The sequence below is a fragment of the Ciconia boyciana genome, chromosome 14, assembly GCF_034638445.1.
Source record: "Ciconia boyciana chromosome 14, ASM3463844v1, whole genome shotgun sequence".
Classification (NCBI taxonomy): domain Eukaryota; kingdom Metazoa; phylum Chordata; class Aves; order Ciconiiformes; family Ciconiidae; genus Ciconia; species Ciconia boyciana.
In genome coordinates, this window is record NC_132947.1 from 9,548,891 (window position 1) to 9,569,195 (window position 20,305).

The 20,305-nt window shown below is 44.7% G+C and overlaps 1 protein-coding gene and 2 long non-coding RNA genes across 4 annotated transcripts in view; 1 reads left to right on the plus strand and 2 right to left on the minus strand.

The window, feature by feature from the left end:
• The window catches only part of LOC140659455 (uncharacterized), a 77,034-nt gene extending 74,099 nt beyond the window's left edge, over positions 1-2,935 (plus strand). For both annotated transcript variants that reach the window (XR_012045136.1, XR_012045135.1), the window contains exon 3: positions 1,512-2,935. This is a non-coding gene — a long non-coding RNA (uncharacterized lncRNA). The remainder of the gene's footprint in view (positions 1-1,511) is intronic.
• Positions 1-3,209, minus strand: part of LOC140659457 (uncharacterized) — a 45,351-nt gene extending 42,142 nt beyond the window's left edge. Inside the window, exon 1 of the long non-coding RNA XR_012045138.1 lies at positions 3,093-3,209. This is a non-coding gene — a long non-coding RNA (uncharacterized lncRNA). The remainder of the gene's footprint in view (positions 1-3,092) is intronic.
• Positions 3,210-13,409: 10,200 nt separating this feature from the next.
• CEBPB (CCAAT enhancer binding protein beta) lies at positions 13,410-16,999 on the minus strand. The gene has a single exon (XM_072878977.1). It carries the CDS (start codon positions 16,727-16,729, stop codon positions 15,743-15,745), a length of 987 nt encoding a protein of 328 aa, XP_072735078.1. The 5' UTR covers positions 16,730-16,999; the 3' UTR covers positions 13,410-15,742.
• Between the last annotated feature and the right edge of the window lie 3,306 nt (positions 17,000-20,305).

Below are 20,305 nucleotides of genomic sequence, written 5' to 3' on the forward strand. Positions count from 1 at the left end.
TACATCAGGCATTTCACAAGACAGCTGGACCTTGGTCCTTCCAAAGTACAGGCAAATAAATGAGATGCTCATATTAGGAGTCTAGCTCCTTCACTGTAGTCACTGGCAAGAGGCAGGTACCTTCAAAAAGAGTTTGAGCTTCCCAAACATTAAGGAACCAGGGATTCTAACAGTTCAGTAAGATTAATCCAAGCCTTCAGGCCTTAGGACCGAGTATATGCAAAAGTAAAGTGTCACAGAAGGACACGACTGTGGCAAGCGCTGTCTGGAGACTGCTGTTCAGTTGGTTGATTTTTCTGCACACCTGCAATTACTGATTTTGAGTGGATATGAAGGAGAGAGCTACTTTTTGTGACAGCTGCTGTTTGTGCAGCAGTTCAAACCCAACTTCAGTCAGGATATATTAAAAAAGGAATGAGTAAGCCGACTCTAGAGAGTGACTTCCATCATTATAAACTAAAGAGGCTTGGATTAACATTTGAATTTTTTGAATGCTTATTCTAATTCAACCACAGGATCTTCTGAGAGCTTCAGCCATCACTAATTAAGACATGCAACCATTTATCTGTGGTTCATCCATGCGCTTAGCAGTTTTTGCTTTAGTGGGACGTAGTGGTGCAAAGTGTCTGTGCTGAGGGGAATGCCACTGAGAGAAACACATGGACTAACGAACTCTACACTTTTATATTAACTCTCTTACCCTTTCCATCCTTGGGAATACTACTGTGGCCTCAGATTTAGAGTGAAAACAAATAACCCACTTCAAAAATAAACTGCCCTAGGAAGTGTCTTTGAAATTTTTTTTAATGACGAATTAAAAAAACATAACATGTGAATGTAAATAATTCTCCCTGCAATGAATGCAGTACAAACATCCCAGTGTTTTGCTAGTACCTGAGAGCTGGAATATAAACCTGTCTATAAACAATAGCGAATCTGACAGGTCTGTTCTATTTCTCTTCCTCCTCCATCTCCCCCAGTGTAAATTAATAAATATTAATGAAAAAGAGAAGCAATAACACTTATCTATTAATTTTTCTCGTTTTATTTTCTGATCATGCTTAATTTAAAAGTGTTTTGGTGTTACATTTAGTCATATATATATGGTTGTTTGGGCCTTTTATTAGCCATGATTCATTCTGCATATCAGCATAAAGTGGTGCTCATGCTTTCAGTCTGTATCTGTTCCATGATGCTCAGTTATCTGTCTGCCCTTGAGCTACCGGTAGGTATGGATTTGCATGTACACTGTTCTCCTATGACAATAGTATGCCAGGAATGACCGGTCTGGTATTACCTGGTCAGGTGAGGTTCCATTCAAATAATGTACATGCCACCAAAACAATTCAGATCAAAGGTCTGTCTTCCAACAGAATTAAAATGTAAGGACTTCTAAAGCAATTTTAGCAGTTGGCTTTACAAATGAACCTATGTCAGCTGCTCTGTATGATGACTGACTAAATTACTTATATATCTAATCTTATCTAGCTATCTGTCTGTCTGTTTTTCAGCATTTCAGTACCCATCACCATATTATCTAGGCGCCACCATAAGATTAAGAAGTTCTGCAGTGACATTCTCAACATGATCTGTTCAAAGGTCATTAGCAGAGCCTCTCATACTGGAAAAGATCGAAGGAGAGTATGGAAGTGAGCTGCAGAAGGAGAGAAAAAGGAAAAGGAGGCGGTAAGCTGTTGGAGCCATTTTGGTTGCGCTCATCCTGTGTGGCTTGCTTAGCTAGTACTGAAGTACAGGAAACTCATGTCAGCTGCCTTTATTCTGCTACAGGGACTATAGTACTTATTGTACGCTATTGTCACCTCAGAGTTATCATCTCACATGGCCTCGAGACTGCTGTCCTTGTGCTTTCTTCAGATGCTGTTTATGTGCTTGGTCTTTATGATTTCTGTATATTACTGCCTCAGAGCATGACATTTCTCTCAAAAATTCCTAGTAGAAAGCAAGCACTGCAACTCAGGGAACCACCTTCTCCGATCTAATATATTAGTTAAAATTTTATTTTTAGCTTAGCATGCAAATCCTACAAACTCTGTGTTTGAAGAAGCAAAAAAGGGTGCTTTTCAATGTACACAAAGTTACATAGGACCCACAGAATCAGGAAAGATGATTTTATCCCACGAGGCCCAATCCTGCTTCCACTGAAGTTGGTTGCTGTAGTGTCTCTGCCGTGAGTGCATGCTGAGGACAAGCTGGGGAACTTGCATTATGGAAAGCTGGCACTGGCCATACTGTGTTCACGGATGCAGTCTGTTCCTACTGTTTCAAGAAGTATTCTGGTAAGTGAAAAATTTGCCAAAGCTCTTTTTTTCACCGCTGCAATTAGGAAGCCTGGTTCAGTCCTGAGGAGGCCAATGACCGCATGCTGACATGTTGCTCAAACAAACCCCGGAGGTCTTTTGTACCCCTTTTGGTACAAAAACACTAGGAGATTTACACTAGGGGATAAATAGGTGGTTCCAAAGTGAGAAGGAAAGAGCCAAAGTTGGAAGCTAACCACAATACGTGGGTGTAAGCGATTACCAAAGGCTTCCAGTAACTCTGCTATCATCAGAGACTAGCTTTATGGGTATGGCCTCAAGAAGTTTCCCTCCACTTAATTAAAGAGGCAGATAAGTATCTAGGTGGAGTGTGCAGATAGGTTCTGAATGAGTTATCCACTAAGGCTGGTTCACTGCACCTATTGTTAAAGCCAAAATATAATATCAGATTAATGCATTATATTTGCCTATTATAGCACTATGTCATCATTATATGACATGTTATAATTAAAGCCCTGCATTAGAAACAAAACTATTTGGCTTGGGATAAGTTGCCTTTATGACTTCTGTGGTTATGATTTCCTCCTTTTCTTAACCCCTTAAAACTGCATAATATAGCTATTTGTAACTGTATAAAGAAAGTTTCTAGTTTCAGATTCTAATCTCACGTAATTCAATGTAAATAAAGTAAAAATCTGGCACATAGTCTTTTCCTGTGTCTGAATATTTGCTAATAGAGGGAAATCCACGTTGTTCGGGTCGAAGGAGTCACAAAGATGGGCATTAGATTAAATGAGAGCGTGCATAACTCACCATCTAACCCTCTCAGTTGTCATTCAGCTGTCCCCATCAGTTCCTGATTTTGTAGAATTCCCCATTACTTTTCAGGAGAGGAAGCCACTCAGCATACTTTCACTCTTTTTCCTTCCTGGAACTACATGAGGAAAAATTGGTTATTAGATGAGTTTCTGGACCTAGCTCTCGGGAAACCATGCTCACAAATGCAAATCTGCAAAATGGGTGTGTAATTGCATGCCTAACTTGGAGATACGATTAAGATTACAGTTTGGGTAACTGACTATGCTAATATGTTTAATTAGTGATTTGCATATGCAAGCTTTTAAATTTCAGTAGTTGGTGATTCATGCGGTTAAGTGCCAACCTTAGCCTTGCTGTCAGATTTAGACAGACAGAGCATGCCAGCAGTACCCCCTCTCCCCCACATCAAATGCACAGAGCAAGTGTTGTCACCAATCAAGGTGTAATTTCCCGAAAATAGCCAGGCTTTGTCTGTTTGAGGAGGAAAAGTTGTAGGGCGATGAATCTTCCTGCTGCTGTTTGGTAGCAGCTTTTATTATGTAATATTTTGCAATACTCTTATATAAATCTAATTTATGTCTTTTATGTTAGTAACTGAACTGTACATTTGTTTGGTTTGGAGATGACCACCTTAATGAAGGTTAATGATGAGAGGACGGTTGCCAATAGCTAGGGGTGATATCCCACTGTCTTAGTCAATCAGCTGGTGAGAGTTTATTCTGTTGCTGCAATGCTGGTAACTCTATAGTCTGCTTCCTAATTCGTGGATGACCTTTCACCTACACTTGGAGAGAGCTGGATTTGGCCTTGGTAACTTGCTTGTGCAGTTTCAGGGCTTAAGCACACCAGGAACTATTTTGTTATTTCTGTTTCTCTTAGATCTTGGAAATGTGCATTCTCTTCATGCGGACAATTTCTCCCGTGCAGGAAAGCCGCAAGTGTAAGTGCCAGATGTCTCAGATCATCAGTCGGGATACATACAGACTTCTGATTTGTATAGCTTACTGCAGACACGTTTTTAGCATTTCATCTAAAATAATAAAATCCCTAAAGTGAAAAGTAAAGAAGTAATAATAATAATAATAATAATAATAATATGCAAAAATTTGATTTTTTTTGCATAGAAAAGTTATTTCACCAGCTTTTGCCAATGGTATGCTGGCCACTGCTCAAGGGGGAATGTCCTGCTATGGCTGCTTACTGACACGAGTAAGTCACTAAACTTGATCCGACTGTGACTGCTCCTGTTCGCACGGAATCAGTGGCTGCAAAGGGATGACTCAGAGGGCAAAATGGGATATAATGGGCCACACATGGGCATTCCAGAAGAGTGTGTTCTCTCCAGTGGTAATTAATTTTCTGCTCTGCAAAATACTTAACAATACAAAACACTGCTAATTTATTTTTTCTTTAACCATTTCCCTCAGCCTCTTAAAAGTGCTTTTATGAACTCCATTCAGTCCTTTTCCATGTTGATTGATGAGTCGGCCCTAATTACGTGGATGGTTTATTATCATGACATGTTGTCCCTGAACAGTGTGTCATTACGTACTTAATAAAACTGCTATGATACCCACCAACATCAGGAATTACATACTGTCAAAGGAAAGGAAATTTGAAAGGAAAATGCTGAGGACTCAGTGAAATTCTGTGAACACAGAGCTCAGATTCCAGAGGAGAAAAGAAAAGATAGTATCCAACTTCGAGGGTGATTTCAAATACCTTGAGAAGTATGAGGCATGATAAAAATATGGCCCCTGCAGAGGATTTCATCATGAGGGATAGGCTTCTCTACTCACTGGGTGAAAAAAATTACTTTCTAATAGCATCTGCCTATTTTACATATATAATGAGCCAAACTCTATGTGGTAATGTTACTGCCCGGGAAGTGTTTGGAGTGAGGGACAATTGTGCTTCCAGTCATTTTCACCAGAAAACTTTCCCTGCTGAATTCATTCATATTTTTAGCTTTTAATGAAATAGTATATGGTATTGTCAAGGTCTCTTATCTCATATTTCACAGTTCTTTAAACAAATAATACCTGAGACACCCTCCTCTATTCTCCCAAATCCAGGAAGTATCTTTCTGCAGATAAAAGAACTAAGGCAAAGAAAGAAAGGTGAAGTAACTTGCCCGAGATCCTGAAACAAGTTTGCAGCAATGCCAGCTACAGGACTTTGCTTTTCTTACTCCAGAGTCACTAGATCATCACTCCTACCTAATTAATGCAGGGCAGAGTCTCTGCAGCAGAGGCTGCAAAGCGACCATCGGGGCTTAACATTTAGCACAGGACCAGTGCAGCGCCCTCCTGCACTGTGCCAGGTCCCACCGGCTTACTCGGCTGTGTAGTGTGGCCAAGGCCCTCATGAGATCCCTAGCTAATGTTTAATCCTTGGGGGGAGGCTGGGAGAGAGCACAAATTAGCTGAGAGAGGTGTTTATTTGGAGCTCACATTCACCTCCCTTTCCCCTCAAGACAAGGTGGTAGGTAGTGGGGGGAAGAACCTAGTACTGTATTTACAAAGCAGCTTATAATAAATGGGCTTTTCTGCCCTAGATCTGTACAGAAGAGTGATTTGATTATAAATAACCGTGGATCTTGACAAGCTGTGGATGCAGGAGGCTGAGCTGGTCAGAGTTCCCAGGACATAAGAGTAAAAAGCAGCATTCCTCACAGGCGAGCTTTATGCAGTATGAAATGTTTTTGACATGGATAATTAGTTTTCCCATTTGTCCTCTTCACTTCCTAAAAAACCTTCCACATACCCAAGTGCCAGTGACAAACTTTTCTCAGAGTTTGTAATAAAGCCTGTTTTGAAGCAAGTGAGGGTCACAAAGGTCTGAAATGTTGATACCAGAAATGCTTATTTTGGACCACCAGAGACTAAATGTTTAAGTGGTGAGAATGGTTCATAAGAAAGGAGATGGTCCTCACCCTCTTCTTTGAATGCAGATGAGGATGAAGCCTCATGCTTCATGGCAGCACAGCATACCCATATTTTCACAGGCAGAAGCACATGCTGCAAAGATAACTTTTCTCTAAGGAAGAAAACCAACCCTATCATTTCTGGCTTTTATAGTAACCAAGATAACCCTCAGAGTGGGAGCAGTGTGCAAAAAATAGAACAATGTCTGCCTCAGTCTGCAGAAACCAAGAAGTAATAGACCCGAGAAGTCCATATTGCCCTCTTCATTATAGGAATCTGTTGATCAGAAGATTAGGAAGGTACTAACTTGAGAGCACAGGTACTACCTTGATTAGCAGTTTCATAGTCTTGTAAAATGCGTCTCATTTTGCTCTCCCAAGTAGGTGGAGCTTTGCTGGCAGGTGGAGCCTAGGAAAGGATTACCACTGTTTTTTTCTCCACATCTAATGTTGAGACTGTTAAAGTGGAGTTACTGCAGAGGAGAGGATGCTGCGGGGGACTGCAGACTGCGTCCTCCAGCCCTGCTCCATGGGCTCCCTAATAGACAGCCACTGCTGGGAGGGTACACAAACGTGCTAAGGGGTTTGTCCCCGAGCCGTGCTGTGTTGCAGAATGCTGCCCTGCTCCTGCATGCCTGGGTTAGGTCAGGTACCCTACAGAGTGCACTGCTGCCCCCTGCTCCCCCTGCTCTGGGAGTTAAATTTGTTAAAGCAGGATTTTGCCTCTTTTTTTTTCTAAAGGAAGAGAAACATTTTAGTTTTACCTATCGTAGTAAACTGACTCTAATGCCAGTAAAGCATGCCTAATTGGCAGGATTTAGAGACTGATCATTTCAATTTATGCCCAGAACAGGTAGGGCAGCAATGAAAGCCTCTCCCACCCAGCCCCACCCCTTCTCGCCAATGTGCCTCAACCCTGCCCTGAAGGGACCACCTGGAGGGCTGAGAAGGGAGTTCCCTCCCTCCGCGCAATAAAAAGGCACAGTCCTACAGTAAATACCAGGTTAAGCTTATGGCTGTTTAATAGTTAGTGTACCTCTGGTAATAAAGCTCTTGCAGAGCTCGTGCAGAAGAGCACCTGCTAGTGAATTAATGCCAAAGCAGGAGCCATTTGCTAAGGTTTTGCCTTTAAGGACTTGGCAGAAAACACTAGAGTGGAATTTTCACTTCATGTTACCATGAGGTCAGTGGGAAAACAGTTCATTGCCCCTAGCCTGTCTGTTGGCAACAGTTCCCATCACTGCCACAGCTTGCAATAGCCTTCCCAGAACCATGTACTGTTTGGTATCACTTCCTTCTTTCAAGGCCTCTTCACCACATGGAGATCTGCCTTCTTGTCCCTTTTGCCAAACCCTTTCCAACCTGTCAACCTCGCTCGTGAACTGTATTCCCTACAACCAGGCACAGGACGGTATTACAAGAGGTTTGATTGCATCATTCCCACCTATTCTGAGTGCCCCATCCTTCACAAGCCAAAATCCACAGGGCCTAATTCTGGAGAAAAGCACAATCGACCCATATTTGTTATTGACAGAGGAAGAACTACCAAGGAGTAGTGATTTTCCCCTGTAAAGTGGGAGAATCTGTTCATCTAAGCAAAATGCTTTGGGGGAAAAAAAAAAGGCAAGCCCTGTGCAAACGCCATGTCACTGTGAGCCTTTAGCAAATCAGGCTTATGCAATTGCAGAACTAAAATAAAAATAACATTTTTCCAGTAGCCATTAGTAGCACTCGGATTGCCCAATGCAGGCATCATTGCTTTTCTCAGCATCTGCTTTATCAGTTGTCTCCCAGCCCATAGAAGTCCACGGTTCTTGGCAGCAGCTCTTGCTGATGTGGAGTGGGTTATTGCTTAAGAATCCTTTCATCAGCAGCCAGGTACTAACACCATGCTCTGAAACAGTGGCTTGCCAGAGCTGGCCAGCATTACAAACTGGATGGGCTCCTTCAGTACAGTAGGAGGAAATCAGGATCCCTTTTGGCCTGTTTGAGTGCATCTCATTCACCATCTTTCTGGACATCCAGATTTTCTATCACATTTTCTTTCCCAGGACTTATGCCTGTGCCACAGCTGCATCACAGCAGTATAATCCAGAGGCCAGGCAGCTGCGGCTGAGGCTCTGGAAGGATGTGTGTCTGCAGAACACTTGGCACATCCAAAACTTTAAAGCTTGTGTTCGGCATTGTTTTGGTCTGCTCGGGTATAACATACACTCAAGTACTTCGTTGAACTGGGACCCAACGATAGCTGTTAGAGCATAAGCTGTATCCCACTTGTCAGATGTTTTGTTGTTTGTTTTTTTCCTGGGAAATACAAAAATTGACACCACTGTCATGTCCTTTTGTACAGGAAGAGACAGCCAAATCAGCCCACGTGCATGGGTAGCTCTTGAATTTTAAAACACATGAAATGAAAGTGCTCAAAATTTGCTAGGGCATGTGCTGTAAAACTGAGCAAGGCACAAAAATTTTCCCAGAGACACTGTGATCTCAGATCCATGTATATACAGATCCATGTAAATACAGATCTATGCACTTATCATTACTCATGCAAGTAATAATAGTTCCACTGAAATCACTACAGCTACATGTATAAAATGAAGCATACATGTAAGATCAGGATCTAAATATATAATAGGCAAATATACCTGCAGCTATGGCAACTGCACTTGTAACTGGAGATGCACATACGTGCATACAGCTTCTATTACATTTGGGGGCTAACTGATAATCTAAAGATATATGATAAACTGGTGAAAGAGCCAGGACCAGAAACTGTCTCTTTTGTTTCAAAGCTCAGTATTTATCCCTTGCATCTTAATTTCTGTCAGCATTCTGCACTCATTATCTCTGCAGCTATGTAATTTGCTTTGAAGGTGGTTAAGGATACTGTGCACCCAATAGCTAAAGTCATACATAAAGGCCTTCTGCCTTCTCTTCTGCTCCTTCAGATTTGGGGACCCATCCTGGCAATCAGCACTATTGTTAACTTTAAGCACAAAAGTATTTTCTGCCACCATGAGTGGTCATCAGTAACTCAACAGCAAGAAAACAGTCCTGCTCGGAAGTTATCTTTCTTCACAGAGCTGGCACAAAAGCTGGCTGGTGTGCTGAAGTTAAGCGTAAGTGGCTATGGTCCAGCTTGCATTCCTTTAAGCAACCAAACTCCTTGATAATTACTCCTTTTTCTGTAATTCTACTCATCTCATTGAGCCAAGTTGTCCCACAGATTTTTATTCTGCTCCTTGTACATTTAAATGTTAGACACGCTTAAGTATCTTAATAAATTACATTCTAGGTTCATTTTCTGACCTTTTGTATTTCAAAAAAACAATAGAGACAGAATCTGTATTTTACTGTTTCAAATAAGACACCTAGGCTCAGAGAAGTGTGGCAAATCACTGTCAGAAACATCTACCCCCGAGTTATGGTCTAGATGGCAGAGGCTGGGGAAATTAGCAAAACAATGTTTCTGCTAGCAAGCCACCACTGCTCTCCTGCTTCTCAAACCGGCTCCAGGCACTTTCTCTTGTTCTTGTGATTCCCTTCCTGAATTACTTCAGCCAAGTAATTGTTTCATCATGTTGCACAGAAATATTTTCCCATCCTGTCACCATGACATTCATTTCTAAAACCAAAGCTCCTCTGCTCGCTTATAGAAAATATATCGCAAAACTTTTGTGGACCCAGATCCCAGGTGAGCTAACGGAGGAGGGCAATACAGCAGATGAGGCATTAGAGGGATTTTTGCATTGTTTGAAGGAGACCGTGATACCTATTTGTAATTTCTAGACAACATCAATGAGCTACTTACCACAGGCTTAATGAACTGCTGTTGCAATATACTAGCAAACCCAAGGTATTTATAGAAAACAAACAAGCCGTTGCGCTTGGTTTGTATGAGGATAGGGACCATAGCGTCTTGTAGCATCTATCAAAAATTCAGTTCTTTACTCTGACTGGCATGATGTACAGAGGTGTTGGCGTCTGAGCCGATCAAAACCAGGTCTGCTGACTGAGCCAGCACTTCTACAGTGTAAGTTCTTAGAGGATTTATTCTGCAAATTGTATGAAATTATGAGACCTAATGAAAACCTCTGATTTAAATACCCTGAACTCTGAGAAAGTACTTTGATAGCTACATAACATGTGATACAGGAATCCCAGAGGCAAGAGCAGATAGGACAGGGCAAGGTGAAAACTGGATGTAGATCACAGTCCTCCTTTCTTTTAATTAGCCAGAAAATATTACTGGAATTTATCATTTATTGTATGAATAATTTGAATAGTAAATATATAAATTTGTTAAAATTTTAAAACAAATGAGGGTTGAATTTGGTGCTGCTCTTTGAAATTGTGGCAACCAATTGGAAGGTTTGGAACTAAGTGTGTCCCTATTGCAAATGCGAATCAATTAGCTTCAGCAACTATTAACCCATTTATCCTCGTTTTGAATTCCAGCCCTATTGTTTTTCACATCCAGGCAGATCTAACCACCAACATTTCTAGGAGGGGAGGAAAGGCTTTTATTCAAAACAAAACATTTGAACAATTTAGCAGGTGGGGAAATGATCACAAAAGGCATTTTGGTTTCCAATAGAGTTTCCAACAGATCAGACTGACTAAATCAGAATTACAGCTATGCTGAAATTGAGAGCTCCGCTTCACTGTGGCTCCGGAGGACGGGTGTGCTGGCATCAAACCCCAGGGGTGGTGGTCCTGGCAGCCACGTTGCCGCTTCCAGGATCATCTCAAAGAGAAACTCTCTTGGAGTTTCATGTAGTTTTGCATCAGGCTAACACTGCACCATAAATTTCACGTGATCCTGATGTCAATCCAAGGCTGTATCTAATCTTTTCAAGTGTTTACATACTCACCGTAGGTTGTGCTGCTCATCTGCCCAGGTTGGGGCAAAACAGCCTCAGCTGACATGAAAGAATCAGGAACCTCAGAAAACCTCAGGATATTATCCAAGTGTAGAGTTTCTACCAAAGTTTAGCTTTATGTTGCAACGATTAAACTCTCAGACTGTTTTGGGTCCCAGCAAAGAGTTAAATTCTTTTCTTCATTCTTTTAATGATTTCACTTGTCTGTTCAGCAAGTATCTCTCAAAAGAGAACTAATTCCCTCACATATCTAACGTACTGTTTTGGCCACATGGTTTTATTTTTACTTTATTGATCGATTTTAAAAAGTGTTCAGAATTTGAATGGAATTGTTTCCTTGGGAGTAGTTAACTATATTGCTAGTTTTGTCTGGATTTCCTGATTAATGTATTAGGACTCTTTCAACATGCATGCATAGGTTTAAATTTTTCTTCACACTTCACATTAGTATATGAGGTTTGCCCTAAAATTCTGTCTGTTAAGCATTTGTGTAGACTTAAACATAAAAAAAGACTAACGCTCAGGAGAGCAGTAATAAAAATTTTTTTGCATTAGCAATCGGTAGCAAAAGGAGTTAGAACCAAATTCATCATTACTCCCCGTCCACCATACAATCATCTATACCCAGTACAAACTGAATGGAGAACCCTGCCATTCCAGTTTGGTGGTGTTTTAGACTCCCTTTGTGTCGGTATGAATGACAGAAAAATGCAAGACAATATTTTTGTATCTTAAGCGATATCACTATAAATAACAAAAGAAGATGTGTAATTTGGCCTCATATACATGTTTTCTCTTTATTAAAGCAGATACTGAGTTGCATTGACTTTTATTCTGGTCACAGCTAATGAAACATTGCTTGGAAACTAGGTAGTATGAGAGTAACTTCGTATTTTTACACACATCCACATCAATGACAGTTGTTCTAGCAATGAAACTGTAAAGGCAAACATTGTGCACAAAGCTTTTTTCAGGTTGTCATTTCAATATCTGAAGGCTATTGCAGAATTTCAATGAGGAAAAAACCATACTGTTATCAAATGTGATCAAGTCTCCTGCCCAAGAACCCTTTGGTGCATGTGTGCAATTTGGGTGATTTTATTTGATAGAGGAGAAACAATTAGTATAGAAACAAGCGTAAATTTTCCTGCACCTTCCAAGAGTCACTAATGGATGGCAGTGGGAAAAGTGTGAAAGCAACACCACAGGGTCAGAGCTGCATGGGACTGTACATGCTTTGGGCAGATAAGCAGAGAGTAATAATTTCTATTAATAGATAGAAGAACTGCTAACAAAATTATAATTGTATTTTTAAATATTTTGTTTTAAAATGATACATATGATTCCTTTTGCAGAACTAAGCACAACTGAATTCAAACAGCTAGCAAATTATAAAACAGTGCTATAGATGCTTTGGAAAGGGGAAGTCAGTGCTAGGGATTTGATCTTACAGACTTATTTCTACATAGGAAGAAACTCTGTTATTTTAGTACTAACGAGAAAGACCTGTATGAATCAGTCAATGTAATAAATAATTTGAAAGGGGAAAAGAAAAAAAGCCCATAGGAAATGCTGTTTATAAACTTCCATAAAATTCAAAACAGACTACTGGGGTAAGCACCTTAACTTTTCTGCATGGTTTGCCTGCATATAGACTGCAAAGTCTTACCTCAAGCTGTACTGAGTCGCTTTAGCATAAGAAGTTCAACAGACCCTGTCAGAAGACGACCGAGACAGACCAAGTACTGCTTTCAGTCAACTGAATCTTATTTGTAATGGGAAACTATATCAATATTTGGAGCAGAGCCACTGTTTGGACAGGGATTTTCCAATTCCCCCACTGCGATTAGAAAAGGTATTTGGAATCCTTTGTCTACTTTAGTGCTCGGAGTTTTCTCAGATTCATTTCCAAACTATTTTTTTCCAGACTATTTTTTTCTAGGAAATGTTTTAATTACAGGGGCTTTTTCATATGCTTGTTTATAAAGCAGGGTATTTCATGACCTCCATGCATTTAATAGCGCTGCAAAGCTCCTAAAATGTAAGTTATGTGGGTAATACAAGATTAAGAATTAAGGATTCGGGAATTCTTTTTCTGACTCTTTCACGGATTCCTTCTGAGACTAGCGTAAAATTGGTGCATTCATGTCCTCAATTTTTCTGTCTGTAATTGCATCTTTCTGACAAAAACGCACTGCTGCATGTTTCCTCCTGAACGAGAAATCTGTAACCCTAATTAAGAGATACATTGGAATACAGCAGTAATTTAAACATCATTCTTTAGATTGCAGCAACACCGCCCTGGCTCTCCTGAACTATGGCAGGCAAAGTTTAAGGACGGGGATTAGCTCATTCATGCCTGATAGAGCTCTATCTCCAAAACTGGACTATTATTTAAACAAATATAAATACCTTTAGTACATCTTATCTTTCAATCTACCCTGCCTTCCAGCCCCCACAAACTGAGCTTTTGTTGGAAGCTTTGTTATTTAGAAAGAAAGAAAGAAAGAAAGAAAGAAAGAAAGAAAGAAAGAAAGAAAGAAAGGAATGTATCTGAGGACATCTTCAGTCCTCCAGCGATTCCACCCTCAGCAGCACTGGGCTCTGACTGGGAACACTGCTTGAAAGTTTGGGTAACATTACATGGCCTACAGCACAACAAGAAAATAGGATATAACGATGTGGGTAAGTTTCGTAACTAGAAGAATAGTAGAATAAACAGCCACAGGAGGCTGGAGTAATCATCATCACGAGGGACAGTCAAGACAAGATCTAACGTCTATCTTGCCTGCAAGAACTTGAGTCATGCTGGTGCAGGAGCTAGCTCACCCAAGAAAGTCTATTCTTAGGGTCTCATGAAAACAACTTAACTGCACTGTACAAATTAAAAAGCAAACGGGAGAAATCTGTATCAGGACTAACACTCCACTGCTTACTACTGCACAGCTCCTAGCAGGAGCTATGGAGGCACTGTGGGAGCAGGGAATGTGTAACACATTGCAGTAAGAGCTGTGGGAGACTGACCCGCAGGAGGCTATGATCTTAAGTGTCAAAAAAAGCAGAACAGTTCTTTCAGGAGAAAACATGCTTTGCTTAAAGAAACACTAGAAATAAGCCACAAAGTCAAGATCTGTCCTTCTGCAATCCACTGCTGTTTGTATTGGAATGTATAACAGCAAATTCAAGCCCACTATCTTTATACTGAAAAATCCTTCTGTGTTCAGCTGTCAAACAGAGCATAGACGATTACGGAGTTTCTTTTCTGGGGCACTGGGAATCTGGATCTAAAAACTTAACGCTTAAATTTGGCCTAACAGGAAAACGGAAAATGCTGAGTAAGACCCGATCATTTGCCCAACTCCCTCCACGTAACCAGCTTGAGACTGTTAACTTCTTACAGACCTCGACACAGCAGCATACCATGGGGGAAGTAACAGAGCCTGGGAGCCCTGGCAAGGCTGGCTTCTTCCATCGGCAGGCAGAGCCTTAGTTAGGCTAAAACAAAGTTAGGCCTGCTACAAACTTCCTCCTCCTCTGCCACCCCCCCCACTTATCTGTCGCTTGCCCCCAACGAACACACATGCACACAGAAATAAACACCTCTCCACAGAGAAACTCTATCTACAGTTTTTAGAAAAATGACTCAAGAAAGAAGGTAAGGGAGTTGTTCATATGCCTCTCACCTGGCCGGGTTTCACGAGCGCTTCCTGAGCAATGACCGAAATTACCGACATCCAACAGAAATGCTACTTTCTCATGTTTATTCCTGTAAACTACAAACATAAGAAATGCTGAATCATAACTTAGAGAATAGAAACTCTGTAAAGAGGGAAAAAAAAACTTTCAAGCTTCCTCCCCTACTTTTTCTTCCTCCCTCCCACTGCAGACTTGGTGTTACTTTGCCAAAGATTGGTCATGGCTTGGATAGCACATCTCGCTCTACACGTTCCGAACAGCAAGAAGTGCAAAAAAACCCCAACACAAACACCTCCTCCCCAAACAACACCCAAGCGGCAGCTAAAGCAAGTGATTAGAGGAAATAATATGAGGCAACAAGAACTGGCTAAAGCTCCCAGCTCTGCTCTTTGCTCGGTTTCTCTTGGGGTTTTTGGTTTTGTTTTTGGCGGGTTTTTTTTTCCATTCTCTGAGTCACAGAGAAGGTCGAAAGACCAACAAAAATCCTGATCCCTGATCACAGCACTGAGCCAGATTCAGCTAGGATTTCAACCCTGCGTTTCATCTACCTTTAAACGTGCCTTCAAAATAAAACAAGCTACTTTTTTTAACCTAGTCATAACGTTTATTAAAATTGTTCATTAATGCTTCAAATGTAGCAAGAATGCATAGATCCCAAAATATACATATGTATTTTCTTATAGAAATAGATTATTCTTTATAATAAAAAAACTGTAGGAACATCTTTAACAGATTACTCAATTCATGACTGACAGTTACACGAGATTGCATCATGTACACAGCATTCCCAGCCATGCTTAAAGGATTGCATCACTTTGCCCTCGCTCTCCTCTCGCTCCTTTAAATACCCCCAGCGCCCAGCAGCCTGCAGAGCCCGCCCGGGGCCGGGGCCCCACCGCGCCGCCCCGCTGACAGCCCCCGGCCCCCGGCGAGGTCCCCGCGCCGCGGCGGGACCTTCCGCCAACATGTAAATAAAGACCAAAAAAAAAAAAGAAAACCAACAAAAAAAAATTAAAAACCAAACCAGCCCAGCCCAGCCACCCGCCCCCCGGGCTCTCCCCTCGCCCCGGCCCGAGGGGAGCGCAGAGCAGGGCAGGGAGCCGGCGGCTCCGCTCGCCCCGCGGCCCGGCCGGGGGTCAGCAGCGAGGCGAGGAGGCGAGCAGGGGCTCGGGCAGCTGTTTGAACAAGTTCCTGAGGGTGCTCAGCTCCCGGGAGAGCTGCTCCACCTTCTTCTGCAGCCGCTCGTTCTCGGCCGTCAGTTCCAAGACTTTGTGCTGCGTCTCCAGGTTGCGCATTTTCGCTTTGTCGCGGCTCTTGCGCACCGCGATGTTGTTCCTCTCCCGGCGGAGCTTGTACTCGTCGCTGTGCTTGTCCACGCACTTCTTGGGCTTGTTCTTGCCCGCCGCGGGGGCGGAGTAGCCCCCGCCGGCGGCGGCGGACTTGGAGGGCTCGGAGGGGTTGGGGGTGCCGGGGGGGCTGGAGGAGGAGGAGGTGGACAGGTTCCCGCTGCTGCCGCTCGGCACCGACTGGTAACCCAGGTAGGAGCGCACGGTGCTGCCGTAGGGTGAGGACATGCCCCCCGGTCCCGGCCCGGCTCCCCCTTCTTCCTTACGGGGCCCTTTGCAAGAGTCCAGGGTCTCGAAGACCGGCTCCACTTTGGTTTCCACGATCTGGGGCGGGAAGCAGCCCGGCAGCCCCCCCGGCTTGTGGCTCTGGCTGGCGCAGGGGTGGCTGTGCCGGGCGAGGCTGATGTAGGTGTAGTCGGGCTTCTTGCTCCCGCCGCTGCCTTTATAGTCCTCGGCGAAGAGATCGGAAAGGAAATCTTGGCCGCCGCCGCTGCTGCAGGGAGGCTCAAAGTTGCCCCCTGCTGCTGCTGCGGGAGGCGGCGGCTGCGCCGGCTGCTGGGATGCTAAGGGGTCCAGGTAGGGGCTGAAGTCGATGGCTCTCTCGTGGTCCCCTACGGTGAGCTCGGTCATGGAGCGGCCCCCGGCCGCCCGCGGGTGCAGCTTGTTGAGAGCAGCCAGACAGTCCGCCTCGTAATAGAAATTGGCCACTTCCATGGATTTAAAGGCGGGCGGCTGGATGGGGAGGCATGCTGCGTCCCAGGCCACCAGGCGTTGCATGAACGCAAAGGGGGATGCGGGGAGGAGAAGACGACGCAGGGGGGCCCCCCCGGCAGAGGGTCAAGCTGCCGCCGTGGGATGGGGGGGCTCCAGACCCTGCCTCAGTCCCTGGCGCCGGGCACGGCCCCCGGCTGCGCTGCCCACCGGGCTGGGTCAGGTCCTGCGGCGCGGCGGGGCTTCACCGCTCCGGGTGCTGCGGCGGGAGCTGGCGCGTCTCCTCCGGACCATCTGGTTCTGGGGCCCGCGTCCTAAAGTCTCTGACTTAGGAAAGTTCCTTTCCTCAGTTATTTATAGGGGCGGTGGATCCCATAGCAACAGGCGCGTCACCGCCTGGCCGCCTGCCACGCTGCACGCTCGGTAACTGCTGGCCCCGGCCCCGGAGGAGGCACCCGGGGCGGGTGTGCCGGTGCGGTGCCCCGCCGAGCCGGCCGCAATAAAACCGGGGCTTTGCTGGGGAGGGAGGGGAGCGGGCTGCCGGGCCCCGCAGGTGAGCTCGGGGCGGATCGGGGCCCGCCGTGGCGAGGGCCGCGGGATGGCAGCGGGCACCGCGCGGCCCCGGGGGCGGCCGCGGGGACACGCGTGTGCCGGGACGCTGCCGCTGCCTCCCGCCGGCCTGGGCCCCGGCTCCCGCGCCTGAGAGCGGGGCTCGGGGCTGACGGTGCCGGGGGACGCGAGTCCCGCCTGGGTGCCGGCTCACCCCTGGGGAAAGGAAGGCAGGAGGGGGTTTTCCGAGTCCTTTTGCCAGCTGCCACTGGCAGGCAGGTCCCGTTATGCTCCGTGCGGCGCCCGGCCGAGCGAACGCCGCGGGCAGGCCGCGCGGGCCGTGGGGCGGCGCGGGGCGAGGCGGGCGGCGCGGGCGCGGGGCAGGGCGCGGGCCCGGCTCCCTCCCGGCGGCTGCGAGCAGCCGGAGCCGGGCAAACGCGGAGCTCCCCTCCCCATCTCTTCGTGCACGGATGACGGCCTCAAAGTTTGCCCTGGCGTATTTGCTTTACCGATGTGGTGCAACTGTCAGGGTACACAAGCGACAGGGCACCTGTGCGCTGAGACCAAAGGGGGCCGTGTGTGCCGCGGTTCAGAAGGAGAGTGAGATACGTGCACAGAAACATGGAATCCAAATGTGTTTAGAATCGCGGGCCGAGTTGGGGAAGGAAGACTGAATCTTGATGTCCGTTTTAATTAAAGACACCCACCTTGGGAATCAAACTTATATTTTCACTCTCTTACTCCCACATTTACCTGTCTACAAGCTGGTGATTCATCCCCAGAATAAAGGACATTAATTTAAAACAAAACATATAATTAAAGGAAGTAGGAGTGTCCTTCACCTCAGTAAAGAAGACCTAGCACTGCAGGGAAAATGACACTGCCTCTTAGAATAATGTGAAGCAATCCTGCGGTGTGGGAAATATTGTAACGTTAAGCCAGAGGAACAGGTATTGCATTATACGATTCAAACAGTCAACTGTTCATAATGTTCAAACCTCAGAACTTCGAAAAGAGGAAGAATTCAAGAATCCGTCAGTGGATCATCGCACTTTTTCTTTCTTTTATTTTTTTCGTTTGCTTTTTCTCTTCACGTTTTAAAAGGATTTTTTCTTTCCGTAACAAAAGTACCCTAACAGGTTTTCAGGCTTCAAATATTTCTAGTTCCATCTTTATCTACCAAGTTAATCTTTGGTGAATGCACCAGAGATTAAATTGGAGCTGGGCCTGGCCAGAGAGCTGGGGCTGGAGGTAGTAGTTGGAGCCCATACCTTTATAAATACAAACATCTATATTGGGTGCAAATACTGGCAAGTTGCAGTGAGCCAGGGCTTGTTCTTCTGGCTGTTTACTCCCTCATTCTGCATCTTTATCCCGCATTCTGATCTGGCAGTTACATCCAGTGGCTGCCCTAACTGGCCCTTCCAACTGAACTCTTGAAAATCAGTCTCATGTGCTTCCTACCTCCAAAACATCTCAGGGATCCACAAGCAGAAGGTCTCCTGCTGTGGTGGCCTGCTGAAATGCATGGTTGGTCTTTCTTGGCATTACCCCGACAGGTCTCCAGCTTGCTACAGCCATTGGCTACAACTGAACGCTAAAACTGGTTGGTAAATTTCCTGGCCAATTTTTCAATATATTTTTGGAGATCTAAATTTGCCCTTTTCAAATTTCTGCCCTATTCTCTGCTGCTCTGCAGCTGAAAGTTGTTCTCTGCCCGGGCCAGTCTTCCCTAACAAAATAAAACGTCTGTGCAACTGTCATGTGAAACAGATTATATCAGGGATGGTGTGGCCCACACCTCCTTTCCAGGCCAGTGCTGAGTAATCCCATAGTCACCGAGATCACACGTCAGCCAGGGTGGTAATTGAGGTTGGATGCCCAGCTTGTCCCCTCCTTCCCCTCTCCCCCTCACCTCCCTGCTGTACCTGGATCTCTTTAAACTTCCTCCAGCTCACCTCAAATCCCAACATCCACTCTCATGGAGGCGACGTCCGCTCTCAGCTTCTCATGGGAACCTTGTTGGCGGGACTAACCACTTATCCAAAACCCTAGCGTTTGGCAAGCAGGTTTTGAGCTAACTCTGGTCTCTTTTAATTTTTTTCTGCACTTGTCATGACAAATGCATGGCCAGAAATGGGGTTTTTGAAATGGGAACAGGTGCAGAGCGAGGCTTGCACCACAGAGGATTGGGTGGAGGTCTGAACACACCGAGCTCTGTCCCTGCGAGTGCCATGGCTTGGCCTGGACAGATGTGCAGAGGCTGCTAATAATCGTCCTGGAAAACCTCCTCAGAGAGATGCTTTAGACAGGAGAAGAGATGCAGACATTCCTGGTGAAGGGACCCGGGCACTGGTCTCACTCTGAAAAATTTTCAGCAGAGCAATTTCAGCAGAGCAATTTTCAGCAGAAAGGCAGCACTTCTGTGAAAAGCACCTTCTTTCTAGTGATTTCATGATTTCTTTTTTTCAGAACTAGTCAGCTGAGGAAGGAGACAGCATAACTCACAAATTAATTAGTAAGAACATCAAGATTTTTGAGCAGAAAAAAAAAATCTGATGCAATAGAATCCAGATTCCTCTACGTTCATGTGTGAAACAATATAGATACTGGGAGGGTAACAGAAGGATACCAGAACGGTGAAAAGGTGGAGGGAAGAATCTCATCCTCACTGCTCCTTTCTGTCATGAACTAAATTCTACTCTCCAGTTTCCCTTTTGTATTGTAGAAGCCACAACTTTCCAGCTCCAGGCTCAGACCTACAATAAAGCATTGCAGAAGCATTTTCTTCCTGGAAATTGTCTTCTTTTCCAGGATTTCTTGCAAGCTCTCCAGTTCATGCGCTCCAGGTCTACAGCAGCTGTCCCTGGAAGGACACCAGCTTTGGGGAGATGCTGTTAGTTTAATGGTGACAGCTCAAACACTAAAGTGTTTATAAGAAGGTCTGTGGACTGACGATCATGCTCTAGAAAAAGGCTGGCTGTAATTTCTGATTCTTCTTGCTGCAGACTTTTCTCGTGTTATTTGCCTTGCAGTAGCTCTTAGCAGATCAGTAAGATCAGAGCTGCAACACGCTAAACCCAGTGTGAACAC